Source organism: Vipera berus (genome assembly GCF_964194415.1).
Source record: "Vipera berus genome assembly, chromosome: 1".
NCBI classification, from domain to species: domain Eukaryota; kingdom Metazoa; phylum Chordata; class Lepidosauria; order Squamata; family Viperidae; genus Vipera; species Vipera berus.
The window spans coordinates 317437080-317452989 of NC_138202.1; the positions used below are offsets into that span (position 1 = coordinate 317437080).

General features: G+C 37.9%; 1 protein-coding gene across 1 annotated transcript in view; it reads left to right on the top strand.

The window, feature by feature from the left end:
• Positions 1–15910, top strand: part of CAMKMT (calmodulin-lysine N-methyltransferase) — a 279828-nt gene that overhangs the window by 236096 nt on the left and 27822 nt on the right. Inside the window, exons 7-8 of the mRNA XM_081315306.1 lie at positions 976–1042; positions 11480–11554. Of these exons, the coding sequence (XP_081171432.1) occupies positions 976–1042; positions 11480–11554 (142 nt within the window). The remainder of the gene's footprint in view (positions 1–975; positions 1043–11479; positions 11555–15910) is intronic.

A 15910-nucleotide genomic window follows, 5' to 3' on the forward strand; every position in this document is an offset into this window, starting at 1 on the left:
AAATAATGCTATCCTGCTTTTATTCCATCTAGGAACTACACAGATCTAACCAAGTTGCTGGTTTTTGTGCTTTCAGTCTAGAACAAGGTTTCCCAAACGGGGTGCTCGCACCCCCTGAGGTTGCAAGACAATATTCCAGGGGATGCAAAAACTTGGGCTTTCAAAATTATAGTGTATATGCATAATTCGTTGCCATTATTTTGAACTTTTGTAAGGGTGCGAGAATATGTCAGAAGCGTTCTAGGGTTGTGGGGTATAGAAAAGTTTGGGAGCCGCTGGTCTAGAACCTACCTATAGACAAACTGGAATGCATGTGTACACTGTAATCATTATTCCCCTATTCCAAATTGTTCAGCATACTTTACAACTAAAGAGAAGCAAAAGCCCCTAAACCTAAGGACAAGTGCTCACATAATTGTAGATGTTAGGTCAAAGAATGCTTAGATGCATGTTAATGGGACATGTATTTGCAAAAACTACATTCTAGAAAAGGTATATCAGAAAATTTAAATTAAGAAGAGCCTGGACAACCATCAGAAATGGCATAGAGTTTCCTTCCTGAGCAGAGCGTTGGACTAGAAGACCTCCAAGGTCCCTTCCAACTCTATTATTATTATTATTATTATTATTATTATTGTTGTTATTGTTGTTACGCTTTGTGTGAATTTAAAAAACCTGCAGAAATTTATCTGAAATTATTTTAAATCAGCAGATTCATCTATTTTACTTTAAACAACATCTCTGATACAGCTAGTTAATCAATTAATCAAAAAATAGTACTGAAGTAAATCAATTAAGTAAAGCTAAGCAAGACTTCCTTAAGAATTCTTTATTTATATACATGAGTGAAGTGGGGCACAGTGGACATATACGTACAATGAATTACAATTTTCAAGGGCCCTATTGTGTCGCTTACTATGAAAAAAAGATACTTGATTGGAAATATTTACAGATAATTCTTAACCTATGTTATAGACGTATGTGATATCATCAAAAGAAATAAAAAAGCTGGAGTGTTCAGAGCTAAAGCTATCTCAAGCAGGTAAGGTATTTCATATTCTTCATGCCTATTATTTTATATTACTACTCTTAAAGTGAAATGAAGTGCTAGCTTGCTTGAAAACTTGCTTGATTCTCATTCAAAATCAGATTTATCAAGCAAAAATTATAAATCAATTGTGCAATATATATAATGACTACCTATGCATATCTATGTGCATCTGTATGATTTTTTACTTGTCCCAGCTTCTGCCAACCTAGCAGTTCGAAAGCACGTAAAAATGCAAGTAGAAAAATAGGGACCACTACGGTGGGAAGGTAACAGCGTTCCGTGCGCCTTTGGTGTCTAGTCATGCCGGCCACATGACCACGGAGACGTCCTCGGACAAGCGCTGGCTCTTCGGCTTTGAAACGGAGATGAGCACCGGCCCCTAGAGTCGGAAACGACTAGCACGCATGTGCGGGGGAACCTTTACCTTTACCTTTTTTATGATTTTTTAAAAGTTCTGAAAATTGAATTTACAAAAACATTTGCTTTACTTCATATATGTTTTGCAAGGTGTGAATTATGTCAGCTGTAGGTAAAACATTTTTATACAGTATGAGAAACTATTATCATTTAGGACAGAATTATGAACTTTGTTTATATATTAATATTTTAAGCTACCTTATGTATCTATTCACAAACAGGATACAAATTATGTTTGAATTTGAGAAAGAATTTTTCACTGTTTAACTGTACCCCATGAAGAAACAAGCATAGCTCAGGGATTGCTTAACCCAGGGGTCGGCAACCTAAAAAAGAAAAAGAGCCACTGGGAACCGGTTCCATCACAAATTAAAAAAAGAGGGAGCCGCGTGCGTGTGTCCATGCACGCGCATGCGCAAAAAGGTTTTTTGCGCATGCGCGGACGCACGCGGCTGCCATTTTTTTAAAAATGAGATGGAACCGGTTCCCGGTTGCCCGACGGCGACGGCCCGTCTGCAAAGCTGCCGCTTTCGGCAGCTTTGCAGACGGGCCGTGGCAGCTTCCTCAAAGAGCGGCGCCCCTGCCCATTCCGAGAGGTGCGCGCGCACCTCTCCGAACGACCGGAGGTGCGCGCGTACCTCCGCGCGAATGGGCAGCGGTGCCGCTCTTTGAGGAAGCTGCCGCGGCCCGTCTCAGCTTCCTCAAAAAGAGAGGCGCCCCTGCCCATTCCGAGAGGTGCGCGCGCACCTCTCCGAACGACCGGAGGTGCGCGCGCACCTCCCCAAACCTTTGGGGAGGTGCGCGCGTACCTCCGTGCGAAGGGGCAGCGGCGCCGCTCTTTGAGGAAGCTGCCGAAAGCGGCAGCTTCCTCAAAGAGCGGCACCGCTGCCCCTTCGCGCGGAGGTACGCGCGCACCTCCCCAAAGGTTTGGGGAGGTGCGCGCGCAACTCCGGTCGTTCGGAGAGGTGCGCGCGCACCTCTCGGAATGGGCAGGGGTGCCGCTCTTTGAGGAAGCTGCCGCGGCCCGTCTGCTAAGCTGCCGCTTTCGGCAGCTTCAGAGACGGGCCGCGGCAGCTTCCTCAAAGAGCGGCACCGCTGCCCCTTCGCGCGGAGGTACGCGCGCACCTCCCCAAAGGTTTGGGGAGGTGCGCGCGCAACTCCGGTCGTTCGGAGAGGTGCGCGCGCACCTCTCGGAATGGGCAGGGGCGCCGCTCTTTGAGGAAGCTGCCGCGGCCCGTCTGCTAAGCTGCCGCTTTCGGCAGCTTCAGAGACGGGCCGCGGCAGCTTCCTCAAAGAGCGGCACCGCTGCCCCTTCGCGCGGAGGTACGCGCGCACCTCCCCAAAGGTTTGGGGAGGTGCGCGCGCAACTCCGGTCGTTCGGAGAGGTGCGCGCGCACCTCTCGGAATGGGCAGGGGCGCCGCTCTTTGAGGAAGCTGCCGCGGCCCGTCTGCTAAGCTGCCGCTTTCGGCAGCTTCAGAGACGGGCCGCGGCAGCTTCCTGAAAGAGCGGCACCGCTGCCCATTCGCGCGGAGGTACGCGCGCACCTCTCCAAAGGTTTGGGGAGGTGCGCGTGCACCTCCGCCCATTCGGGGAGGTGCGCGTGCACCTCTCCAAACAGGCGGTGCCACTCTCCATTTGGAGAGGTGCGCGCGCACCACTGCCCGTTGGAAGAGGTGCGCGCGCACCGGGCGGCTGGGAGCCGCAAGAGACGGCTCAAAGAGCCGCATGCGGCTCCGGAGCCGCAGGTTGCCAACCTGTGGCTTAACCCATGCATGGCATCCCAAAGTCAATCTCGAACATTTCAAGATAAACCTGAAAAAATCTATCCGTAATCTGGAAAGCTACTGCCAATTCCTATAGACATTATTTTTTAGTCAGATCAATGATATAAAGCAGTTTCCTTGGTTTTTATTTGCCTACCTCTAAGTGCTTCCACAAGGATACTGGCTAACATGATCCCGGCCTCTAGGCCATTGTTCTGATCCAGATATCCCTATGTTCTTAATGCTATTTATTACCTATGCCTTGATGAAATTAAACGATGGATAATAGCTTCCTAAATCTAACCATGTAGTTATTAAGAAACATTAGCTCAGTTCATTTCAGGCAGATTTGTATCTGTTTGCAGATAATGTTGAACAAAGTGGAAAGTGGTTAACAAGCAAACAATTTTCAGATAATGATTCACTATGTACTCCATTTCTGTAGTGTCGTTCCATGTTCTCATTTCTCAAGGTTATCTTGCTGATCTGTTTTTCCCCTGCATATGGGTTTTTTTTAAAAAAAATTACTTGGTAATAAGAATATTGAATTCAAAGCTTCAAAGATTATTTTTGAATAACACATGTGCTTATGTTGAACATAGAATAATAAAAAGATGATGGGTTGGCTTAAGGTTGATTCATAGTTATGAATCACTAAAAAGAGTAGGATTTAAGTTAGTGGATTTCAATAATTCTGTTCTAAATTTGATAATCCACTGCAGTTGAATCCTTTTTTATAGATATCTGCCTAATATTTCACTTTCAAACCAGAGGCTGTAAAGATTGAAGAAAAATTGGAAAAAAAAAACATATCTGCATTCACATTGCAGAATCATTGCCACTTGTAACCAATATTTATTAAAATTTTGGTGCCATGTCAATAATTTGATATTTTGAGATTTGTATGGTCACTTATTTATTCATTTATTCTTGCCATTCTTGCCAAATATGAAATGTGTATGTTTCTGTGCTTAGAATATACAGTGTGAGATTATATATACTTTAAATACACACACACAAAAACACATAAACACACATTCAAATTTCATTTCCAAGAAGATCTCAGCTTTCAGTTCATTGTGAATAAGCCTCTTTTTAGATATTTTTATGCACCCATATATTCTGTAGGTTTCAAATTGCCACGCAGTATATGAAGGACCATCTCTTGTCAAGATTTCCAACCTGGTCTTTTAGATATCAATCAAAACACATTTTGAACAATGTCCTCATTTACATTTATCTAATGTTTAAGGTCATTTGTGATCATTTGAGTGTATTTTAGCATATAGAATCAGTGAATAACAGATTTCAACTCCATGCTGTGAAGAAAGATTGTGTTTTTACAAGGCATAATGTTGTTTACTGGGTGTTAATAATCACTAATTAATAAACATATCTAGATTTCTGAAATGTTGCATTTTCTGCTTTAGAAAATGTCAAGTGTTTAACACACTGAGTACAATAGCATTTTTTGCTTTTATGCATGAAATAATTTCGTTACAGAAAAATCATGATGTTGCATTTCAATATAGGTCATACTAGTTATTTTTATGAACTATACATTCACAGTTAAAACTTTTCATATAAATAGAATTTTTGTTGCCTACTGTATTCTTCAAGATTTCCTGATGTTCCTTATTTCTTTTCCACTGATTTCTTTTTCTATTGCTTCAATCTATAGGTTGCTGTGAATTTTGCTAAAATTAATAGACTTCATCTGCAACCAATAGTTTAAACATGATTTTTGGAGCGCTGAATAATCCTAGTCTACAAATTCCATAATCGAAGTTATATAATTTGATAAAAGTTGCTATAAGACCTAGGCTTTAACTATATTTTGAATTATTGCTGTACACAATAGTATATCAGAGGCATGATACACCTCTGTTCAAGAGGCATGAATGGAGGGGTTTTTTTGGGTGGGGGAATAGGTTTACCTTCTAAGAGTAGAAGCTCTGGCAGATTTCCAGTAAATTACTGGTAAATTACAGTAAATCATTGGTATCCCTTATTTGCCTTTCCTTCAATGAGGAACAGAGTATGAGAAGTGTGAGGCCCGTCTAATTGATTTTGGATGCGGAGCAAATTAAGAAGATAGATTGACCACCATTTTTTTGATACATTAAAAACACAATAAATTGGAATAGGATGAGAAAAATAGCATAGTGATCAGAAGATACAACAAACTGCCACAAGTTCCATATTTGTAGAAAGACAGGGTTAATGAAAGTCTTTTGTCAGTAGTTTGATACTTAATTGAATTTTATCTGTTGAGTTTGATTTCAGTTTTCTTAAAATGTTAGTGTCAACACTGCAACGAACTGAACAGAAGCTATTTTCACTTCCTTTTTGGTTGCCACATATTTAGAAAGAAAGGAGGGGGGAAGTGTAATTTTAAGTTAGCCATAACAATTCTCATGTATGGGAACCAAGGTCATTACTGATACCATTTTGGCGGGCTGGAGATCTGGGAGGAGTGCCCACATTTACTAACAATTGGTGAATGTGATTTAAGACTTCTAATTGGGGTGGGATTGCAACTTGCAACTTTGTAACCAAGGGGGAGGGGAATTTAGTCTTGGGTTCACCTTTGTATGTGCTGTTATTTTGTAGCCAAATAAAAATGTTCTTTGAGGAAGAATTCCTTGCCTTGAAGTTCTTTTAATTGGTCTCATCTACCAGAACCATGACAGTTAGTTCTTCTTCCTAATTTCATGTCATCACTTTACTCCCTTTCCTAAATTATAGTTTTCCTAAGCTATTTCCCAACCAGGATAGTACATTATCATAGGTAGTAATGGTTAATTGCTTTTCTAAAACTCATCTATAAAACTTAAGAATACTCATTAACTTAGTGCACATTTTGATTATGGCTCTCTTATTTATTTAGAAATAAAATATTTCCTATTCTAAATCTAAAATAAATAAATAAATCTGTAGCAGTTTTAATACATAATGGCCATACATTTGTCTTCATTGATGAAAATATGGAACCACTTGCCTCCAGAAGTAATAATAATAATAATAAAGTTGGAAGGGACCTTGGAGGTCATCTAGTCCAAACCCCTGCTCAGGCAGGAAACCCTATACCATTTCGGACAAATGGCTGTCCAGTCTCTTCTTAAAAATTTCCAGTGTTGGAGCATTCACAGCTTCTGGAGGCAGGTTGTTCCACTGGTTGTGAATGCTCCAACACTGGAAATTTTTAAGAAGAGATTGGACAACCCTTTGTGTGAAATGGTACAGATTTTCCTGCCTAAGCAGGGGGTTGGACTAGAAGACCTCCAAAATCCCCTCCAACTCTGTTATTCTCTTCTCTTCTCTTCTCTTCTCTTCTCTTCTCTTCTCTTCTCTTCTCTTCTCTTCTCTTCTCTTCTCTTCTCTTCTCTTCTCTTCTCTTCTCTTCTCTTCTCTTCATAGCTAGCCCAAACACAATACTCTAAGCATCTGAATATTTTTCCTCTAGCCCTGGCCATGAGACAGGTGCTAATAGCAGTTTCATAAGAAATAGTAAGCTATCTTTGTAAACAAAGCTGCATATGATTACAACTGTACAGCTCAACTATTTATTTGGGAAAATATTTTAGTTTTATTAGTGAAATATTTAAGATCTCTTGATGATGCTAACATCAAGATTTTCAATAACGATGTGTCTGATTTCTAAGCCATTTTGGAAGAACAAGCAATACCTTCATGACAAATAAGATATTATTTTCTGTCTGTAATTGTATCAAAATTAAAAATAAGGGAAGGTTCTTAAAACAGATACAAGCTTGGTATGCAAAAGATCTGAGGATCAATTCCTATAATCCTTTTGCCTAGAACCTGGCAAATCTGTTATCTAAAATACTGATAAATCCCAGTTGGATAGTGGACAGAATTAATTCCAAAGACATACATCTGGTCTTTGTGCTTATGTTTGTTCTCAAGATTCTCAAAGATGAGAATCTTTGTCTGAGCATTGTATCCATCAATATAAAAGATTGTTTTGACAGACATTAGAATTATAATATTATTTATCTCTAGCAATCATATTTTATTTACAATTCATATATTGCTTTGTGTAACCTGAGCAAGGTGATAGTGTATGATGTTAATATGTGCATGACTGAGAGAATAAAACTGTAATTTTACAATTATTCAGTTATTCAAGAATTGAATTAAATTGAATTAAATTACTCTGATTCCATTTGAGTTTATTAAATTATAACAAACAATTACTATATAGAGATAAAATATCACATTGTTTTCTGATCTTTGCTTCTTAATTACCAAGCTAAACATCTGAATTTTCTAACCTTTAGCAGAGCCAGAGGAATACCAAAATTAGAAGTAGAGCGATCTGGGCAAGAAAAATGGTATTAATGAAATTTGAGCTTAGTGGTAGGAGAGGACTGACAACAGACGTAGCAACATTTTCCTGTGTATCTTATTCTCAATTTAGCTGCCCATTCAACTGCACAGGAAAAAAACTCTATTTAGAGGCTGCCAACTGATAATTCTCTCTCCTCCTTTTCCTGCCCCCCAAATCCCTGGATTAACAGTACATGATAGTCTGGGGAAAATGGCAGCAACTTATTCTCTGAAATTCACTGGAAAGCTATGTCCTAGGCTGGGAGGAGAAAAAAAAGTATTTATCATATGGTAGCCACCAAGAAAATTGCATACAGTATAACTGATATTAAGTTTGATCACAGATTGAAATGTAATTTCCTCTCCAAAGCATAATGTTGCATTATCTTCATCTGAAACAATAGAAAGAGGGGCATCTGCTTTGACCATTCACCACATCTTCACAGGTGTCCTAAGTATTTATTGGGAGAACAATTCTCAATTGCAGCACCTAGTCTTTCTAGAGTTCTCCTGAATGAGACTTCTGTGGTACCATTCATTCATTCATTCATTCATTCATTCATTCATTCATTCATTCCTGGCAACTGTCTAGATAAATCCCTGCAATTTTCTTGGCAAGATTTTTTTAGAAGTGGTTTGCCATTGCGTCCTTCCTAGGCCTGAGAGAGTGACTGGCCCAAAGTCACCCATTTGGCTCAGTGCCTAAGGCAGGACTAGAGCTTATGCTTTACCATAATTATAAATCAATAGTAGCTTTATTGTTTTAATGGTTTTATTTTTCTATCTTATCTAGGAACAGGAATGTTAATAATAGTGGCATTTTAAAATAATATGCATAAATATGTTATATTTCATAGTGTAATAAATATTAAACTGTAAACCAGAGACATCACCCTGCCAACAAAAGTGAGTATAGTCAAGGCCATGGTTTTCCCAGTTGCAAATGGGTGTGAAGCCTTCTTGAAACTATTGAAAGGACTGTATTGTAGCCTGGTGATAGATGATGTTGTATCTTTCCCCCTTTGTTGAAAGAGGGCTGTTCAATTTTGATACAGATGGCCTCTTTGACCCCTCTTCAAACCAGTGGTCCTCTCTGTCCAAAATGTGGACTTCAAAGAAAAACTAGAAAGTCCAGTTGCTTTGTGAAAAAGCAACTTTGGGACAACTATGACCTGGATGACTGAGAATCTCCACAGACATTCACAAATGATAATTACCATGCACTGTGGTTTGAATTATACTACTGGGAGAAAATAAGATTTCAAGATAATAAGCCATTCCTTTCTGCCCTTTAACCTGTCATAGTTATAGTAAAGTGTCCTTGTTTGGTTTATTTAAATCCATGATTGGATTCCATTAAAAAAATTGGAAAAGGTGGCATTATTTGTCCATCTACCTTAATATGGAAGAATTTATAGAGCTGGCCAAAACATGTGTGAAATTATGGAGAGTTGCTTCCATTCAATATAGATTACACGGAATCAAATATACAGGAGGGATCAATTATCCTACTTTGTATAAAGAAGTTTCCTAAGTTGCACTGCTGTCTGCTTTGAAGGCAGCGATTTTCTTATCTTCAGCAGAGATCACCTGCTTCATCCCTTTAATTTCCATATCCTTAACTCAAATTGAAACTGAGAACCTTTTGCATGTCCTGTACTAAAGAGCTATGATTTACTGCCCTTTACATAAGGAAAATTAACATGGGATTATTAAAAGGGTATTTGGAAAGTTTTCAAAGACATAGTCGTGTATCTGCAACTATAGCTTCTAGAACAGAAGTAGTAACATGTGCTATTTCTCACTTTCTCACATTCAAATGCATCTTAAGCATCTTGAACTGACTAAAACAAAATAACTATCCTGAGCTTGCTCCAGAAAATCTATTCTTTTATGTATCCTCTGAAAAAGAGTTTTTGATACTTTCCCAATTAAAATGCTAAGGGAAAATATCAGAAGGTGGCAGACGTAAGCATGTGTTACTTCTTCCTACCCCCTTCAAAAGCTGATTCCATTATTCAGACCTAAAAATTAAATATCTCTTCTGGTTTAAAAATTGCATAATTGAAAATGAATCAGAGATATTTCTTCAAAATTTGGGGAGGGGCATATAATGTATTTTGAGCGTTACCTAGCTTTTATGAATTTTGTGTGTGCGTGTGTGCGTACTGGAATAGCCAAAAAAATAAAATAAAATAACAATTTGTTCTGTTATTTTAGAGTAAGATTCTTTAGAAATTAAAAAAAAAACTAGTGAAATGTATAATGCAAGAATAAGGTTAAGAATCCAGAAGCCTTCAAAGTGCAGTGGTTAATGCTGGACAATTACTGAGTCATCTTCATTATATGTAGGACAGATAGACACAAATAAAAAGGATTTAGGGAAAAATAATCATAAACTTTGCAGTTCTTATTTGTCTTCATGGATTGCCTTTCAGTGGAATGACAGACTAGTGATGGCCTTTAAAGTTAGCAACTCAACCACTAGCTGTTATTGCAGCTTCAGGGTTTTTTTTAAAAAAATCAAATGAAAACTAGCAACCCCACCAACTTACCTTTACCTAATTTTCACTGTTGTAACCTAAGTTTCCACGGAAACAGGGTTGAAAAAGCCGCCAGTAGCCAGCAGGCAGTCAGCAGCTGAGAGTGAGAACTCTCCTTTGTCACTTTCCACTAGTGGATGCCTGCTGAGCCCTGAAAGTGCCAGTTTGCAAAGCCACCTAGGTTTCGAAAATGTGTGCCCGCTTTATAGTTTAAATGGGTGTGAATATATGGGTCTATATATGCATGTTTGTATGTACTTGGGGTTGTGCGGTGATTAAATTAACCTACTGTTTTCCCCCTTTGGAATGGCACAAATACATTCCAGGAGGGTAAATTAGTGAGTGAGTTCTGCATTATTATTTTGTTAGTCTGATATTCTACACATGGTATTCTTCCCCCATGATGTTGTACATCAACAATGATTTTTTTCAAGGATTCTAATTCAATAATCTTCTATGTACAAAAGATATATTGTGGAACAATAAAACAATCTTTCACAAAGAAAATATTATGTATAAACCATAAATATGAATCATATAAACAACTGCTGCAGATGATCTTAATCAGAAATGGTTGTCATTAGTGAGTAAAATGTCCTAAAATGGAAATATGTATCAGACTGAATATATCATTCCCCTTTCTAGCTTTTCTTAGCTTTTGTAGCAATGATTGCAAAGGAAACATGTTTTTATACAAATCACACAAAAAGCCACAACATAATAAATTTTGTAATAAAAGCACTTTTAAACTATATGTATATACTGTAAATTTTATTTTTTAAAGAAATAACCTCTCATTCCAATTATTCATAATTTTATTTCAGAAATGAAATTTAAAACTTTTTATATTCTAGCTGTTAGAATTAAACATGAGCTAGTCAAGAGCAAACCTTAATAGTATAATGTTGGCATATTTTCAAGAATGCTTATTCTCTGTCCTTCCTAAAAAGCTAAAGGAATCTGGCTTTATCAATAAGAAAGTCAGTGAACACTTATCACAACCAGCAGAGAGACAAGAAAGCAATATTTTGGTTTGTAAATGTATACTGCAATTCAATAAGCAATACTGCAATTTACTGTATACCAATTTAATTAGTAAGGGGCAAATCTGTAGACTTCCTGTATATATCGCTTTACTTACAGGAATTCTTTAACCAGCTGTTCGTATAAAGCTATATTTATTGTGGATGTCACTAATTTATACGTTCATATGCACTCTTTATGATCATGTTATGTACTTTAAATAATCAATTCTTTTGATTCTGGGTCAACATATTAAATGCACCTTTTTTAGAAATGTAAAAGAGAAAACACGTAAGTCCAGTTTTAAAAATCTTTTCTGTCTTTCTAGCATTTTACGATGGGATAATGAGATGGATGTCTCTCAACTGGAAGGACATTTTGACATTGTTATGTGTGCTGACTGGTAAGTACATAAAAATCATAAAATTCATGTGAGAAAAAAAAAGCTTTGCTGAAGTAATTGTACTGTTCTGCTTGCTGATGGCTAAGCAAAGTCAACAAATGAAGCACAAAGCCATCTTAACCTCAACAAATTAATATTCATCTCCATGTGACAGTTCTAAGGTAGTCTTCTATCACACAGTAACTTCTACCACATTATTTCCCAAAGATTGATTTTGAGAAGCATTTCCATTTTCTGGAATTGCCTCTGTTTCATGCTTGATGTATCAGTAAATGGACGACTTAGGCAAATTGCAAATAATTATGGCTCAGTGAGGAACAGTCTGGAGAAAAGGGAGTTTATCAACACAAACAGCTCAATTAGCTTACTTCTTTGGAAAGATCCGACTATTGATATAAGAGGATATACATTCTGTGTTCCCATTAAATCTTTGGGAATTTTCTCTCCATTTTTTAAAGCTGCCGAAGAAAATAACAACAGCCATTTCCTTAGTTATATTCAGGTATTAAAATTAGTAAATCAATTGCAATAAAAAGAAATCAGAGAAAAAGCATATTAAGCATTGGTTCATTGACAAGTTACAAATGTTTTGTTATGTGTCTAAGTAAATTTGGCTGTTGATATAAAAAATGTTCATTTCTGGTGGCTTATCTAATTGTATAAAGTCCACAATGATTTAATTTGAAGTATGTTTTGAAAATACATATTAACAGGAATATTATTTCACATAAATACATAATTCAATTTTGTGTGGCTTCTTGGATGCTGGTCTGAGACAGTCCATGAGATTTTTGCTACTGACTTCTGTGAAGCAATTGGCATGCATGATTAGAAGAATAAAGACACATTTTTAATGCAAATCTTCTTTATAAATATATTCTAAGTGACTGTAGAAACTGAATAGTTTAAAGAAGAAACTAACTATTGTGTCCTTTAAAACAGTGAATTAAATTCATGAGCTATAGACATGATTTTGAAAATGCTTTTTTAAATAAAATATTTCTAGTTCTGTGTAATGCTTTTCTTTGTCCTTTATTTTCTCCTTTTATGACTAATCAATGAATGAAACAGGCTTTCTTTTCCCAATGCATAGCCTTTCAGCAAAACTTCTTTGTTCCCAAAAAGGACAGACATGGGTTTCTAACTAATCGCTGATAATGTGCCTCAGAGATGCATCATCTGATTAAAATAAGGAGCTAAACAACACCATATGATTTCAGCAAGTAATTTAGTAAATGCCTTCCTCACCAAATATTAGAATGGATACTCTGGGTTTCATTGCACAGATGAAGTTAATGCTGGACAGGATTAGATCAGATTAAGTATGAAAGTCAGATCAGATTCTGGCGGACGTGAGCAGGAGGGCAGCAGTCTTCTCAGAGGCTTAGACAAGGCTTGCATAGGGATGTTCTACAGATTATGTGGGTGAAGCAAGGTTTGCCAAGAGATTTTGAGTTAAATTTGTTCTTCACAGAAATATCAAAACAACCTGACTATTGTATCTCATTTATGCCTAATACCTATGCTGTCATCCTATTTACTTGGTAGAGAATATCAGAAAGAACAAGATTTAACTTAACTTTTTAAAAACTATGTATTAAAAACTATGTATTACTAGGTTGACATAATTTTTTTCTATTGGGAATTTCATTTAAAAAATTGGTAATAATTATAGCTATGTATGGACTGTGTGTGCATAATAATAATAATAATAATAATAATAATAATAATAATAATAATAATAATAATAATAATAATAATAATAAGAAGAAGAAGAAGAAGAAGAAGAAGAAGAAGAAGAAGAAGAAGAAGTTGGAAAGGACCTTGGAGGTCATCTAGTCCAACCCCCTGCTCAGGCAGGAAACCCTACACCATTTCGGACAAATGGCTGTCCAGTCTCTTTTTAATAACCTCCAGTGTTGGAGCATTCACAGCTTCTGGAGGCAGGTTGTTCCACTGGTTAATTATTCTGTCAGGAAATTTCTCCTTAGTTCTAGGTTGCTTCTCTCCTTGATTAGTTTCCATCCATTGCTTCTTGTCCTGCCTTTGGGCGCTTTGGAGAATAGCTTGAGTCCCTCCTCTTTGTGGCAGCCCCTGAGATATGGGAACACTGCTATCATGTCCCCCCCCCTTGTCCTTCTCTTCATTAAACTAGACATACCCAATTCCAGCAGCCGTTCCTTATACGTTTTAGTCTCCAGTGCCCTAATCATCTTTGTTGCTCTTCTCTGTACTCTTTCTAGAGTCTCAACATCTTTTTCACATTGTGGTGACCAAAACTGGATGCAGTATTCCAAGTGTGGCTTTACCAAGGCATTGTAAAGTGGTATTAATACTTCACGTGATCTTGATTCTATCCCTCTGTTAATGCAGCCTAGCACTGTGTTGGCTTTTTTGGCAGCTGCAGCACACTGCTGGCTCATACTTAAGTGATTGTCCACTAAGACTCCGAGATCCCTCTCACAGTTGCTACTATTGAGCAAGGTACCCCCATACTATACCTGTACATTTGGTTTTTCTTGCCTAAATGGAGAATCTTACTTTTTTCACCATTGAATTTCATTTTGTTAGATAGCGCCCAGTGTTCAAGTCTGTCCAGATCCTCCTGTATCTTAAGCCTGTCTTCTGGAGTGTTGGCTATTCCTGCCAGCGTGGTGTTGTCTGCAAATTTGATGAGTTCCCCATTTATCCCTTTGTCCAAATCGTTGATGAAGATGTTGAAGAGCACTGGGCCCAGAACAGAGCCCTGGGGCACCCCACTACACACTTCCCTCCATGTAGATGCGGTTCTATTGAGGACCACATGCTGAGTACAGACAGTCAGCCAGCTACGAATCCATTTGGTGGTGATTCTGTCTAACCCACATTTTTCTATCTTATCAAGTAGTAGGTTGTGATCTACTTTATCAAATGCCTTACTGACGTCCAGGTAAATTATATCCACAGCATTCCTCTGATCCACTAATTTTGTCATTTGGTCAAAGAATGCAATAAGATTTGTCTGGTATGTTGGCTTTTAGTAATGACTTTGTTTGCCTCTAGGTGCTTGCTGATTCATTGTTTGATTAACTTTTCCAGAATCTTCCCAGGTATTGAGGTCAGGCTGATAGGTCTGTAGTTTCCTGGATCTAATTTTTTTTTTGCTTTTTTGAAGATGGGAACTACATCAGCTCTTTCCCAATCCTCTGGTAGTTCCCCAGTGCTCCAGGATCTTTGAACAATATAGTTCAGTGGTTCTGAGACCACATCCGCCAGTTCCTTGAGAACCTTGGGGTGTAATCCATCTGGTCCTGGTTATTTGAACTTGTCTAGACTGGACAGGTGCTCCCTTATCATTTTCTTACCTATCTTAACTTGTGTTTCTATTCTGTTTTTTATGGCACTATTTTTGATAGGTTGGTCTGTTTTTTCCCTTTGTGTAAAGACAGATGCAAAAAAACGAGTTAAAGAGTTCTGCTTTCTCCCTCTTGCTTGTCACCTTCTTGCCACTTTCACCAACTAATGGACCAATCATTTCCTTCACTTTTTTCTTGTTTTTTATATGTTGAAAGAAGCTTTTTTTGTTATTGTTGACTTTGATCGCAAGCCTTAGTTCATTTTGAGCCTTAGCTTTCCTCACTTCATCTTTGCAGGCACGGGCTATTTGCTGATATTCTGACTTAGTTATGTGCCCCTCTTTCCACTTTCTATATTTGTCCTTTTTATCTTTCAATTTGTCAGAGAGTTCTTTATGCAGCCATGCTGGTTTCTTTTGAGAGCTGTTATTTTTCCTCTTCGTTGGTATTGTGCTAGACTGGGCTTTTATTATCTCACTTTTCAAAATTTCCCAAGCTTCTTGAGTTGTTTTCCCCTTGAAGATTCTCATCCATGGAATCCTTCCCAAGCCCTCTCTAAGTTTATTGAAATTAGCTCTCTTAAAGTCCAAGACTCTAGTTTGACTGTATTCTATTGCTTGTTCTTCCATAATGTTGAATTCCAATATTGCATGATCGCTTCCTCCCAAGGCTCCTGTGGGTTCAAGACCTTCTATCATTTCATCTCTGTTAGTGAGAATTAAATCCAATATGGCTAATCCCCTAGTTCCCTTCTCTACTTTTTGGGTGACAAAGTTGTCTGCTAGGTTTGTCAGGAATCTGTTTGATCTTCCACTTGGTGCAGAGTTTATCTCTCAGTTGATGTCAGGGTAGTTAAAGTCCCCCATTACTATTGTGATGTGCTTCTTACATACCTTAGTTAGCTGACTAGCAAAAAGTTCATCTATTTCCTCTGTTTGGTTGGGTGGCCTATAGTATACACCTATGGCAATGTCATTTCCCCCCCCCCTTTTATATTGACCCAAATGAATTCAAGTTTACA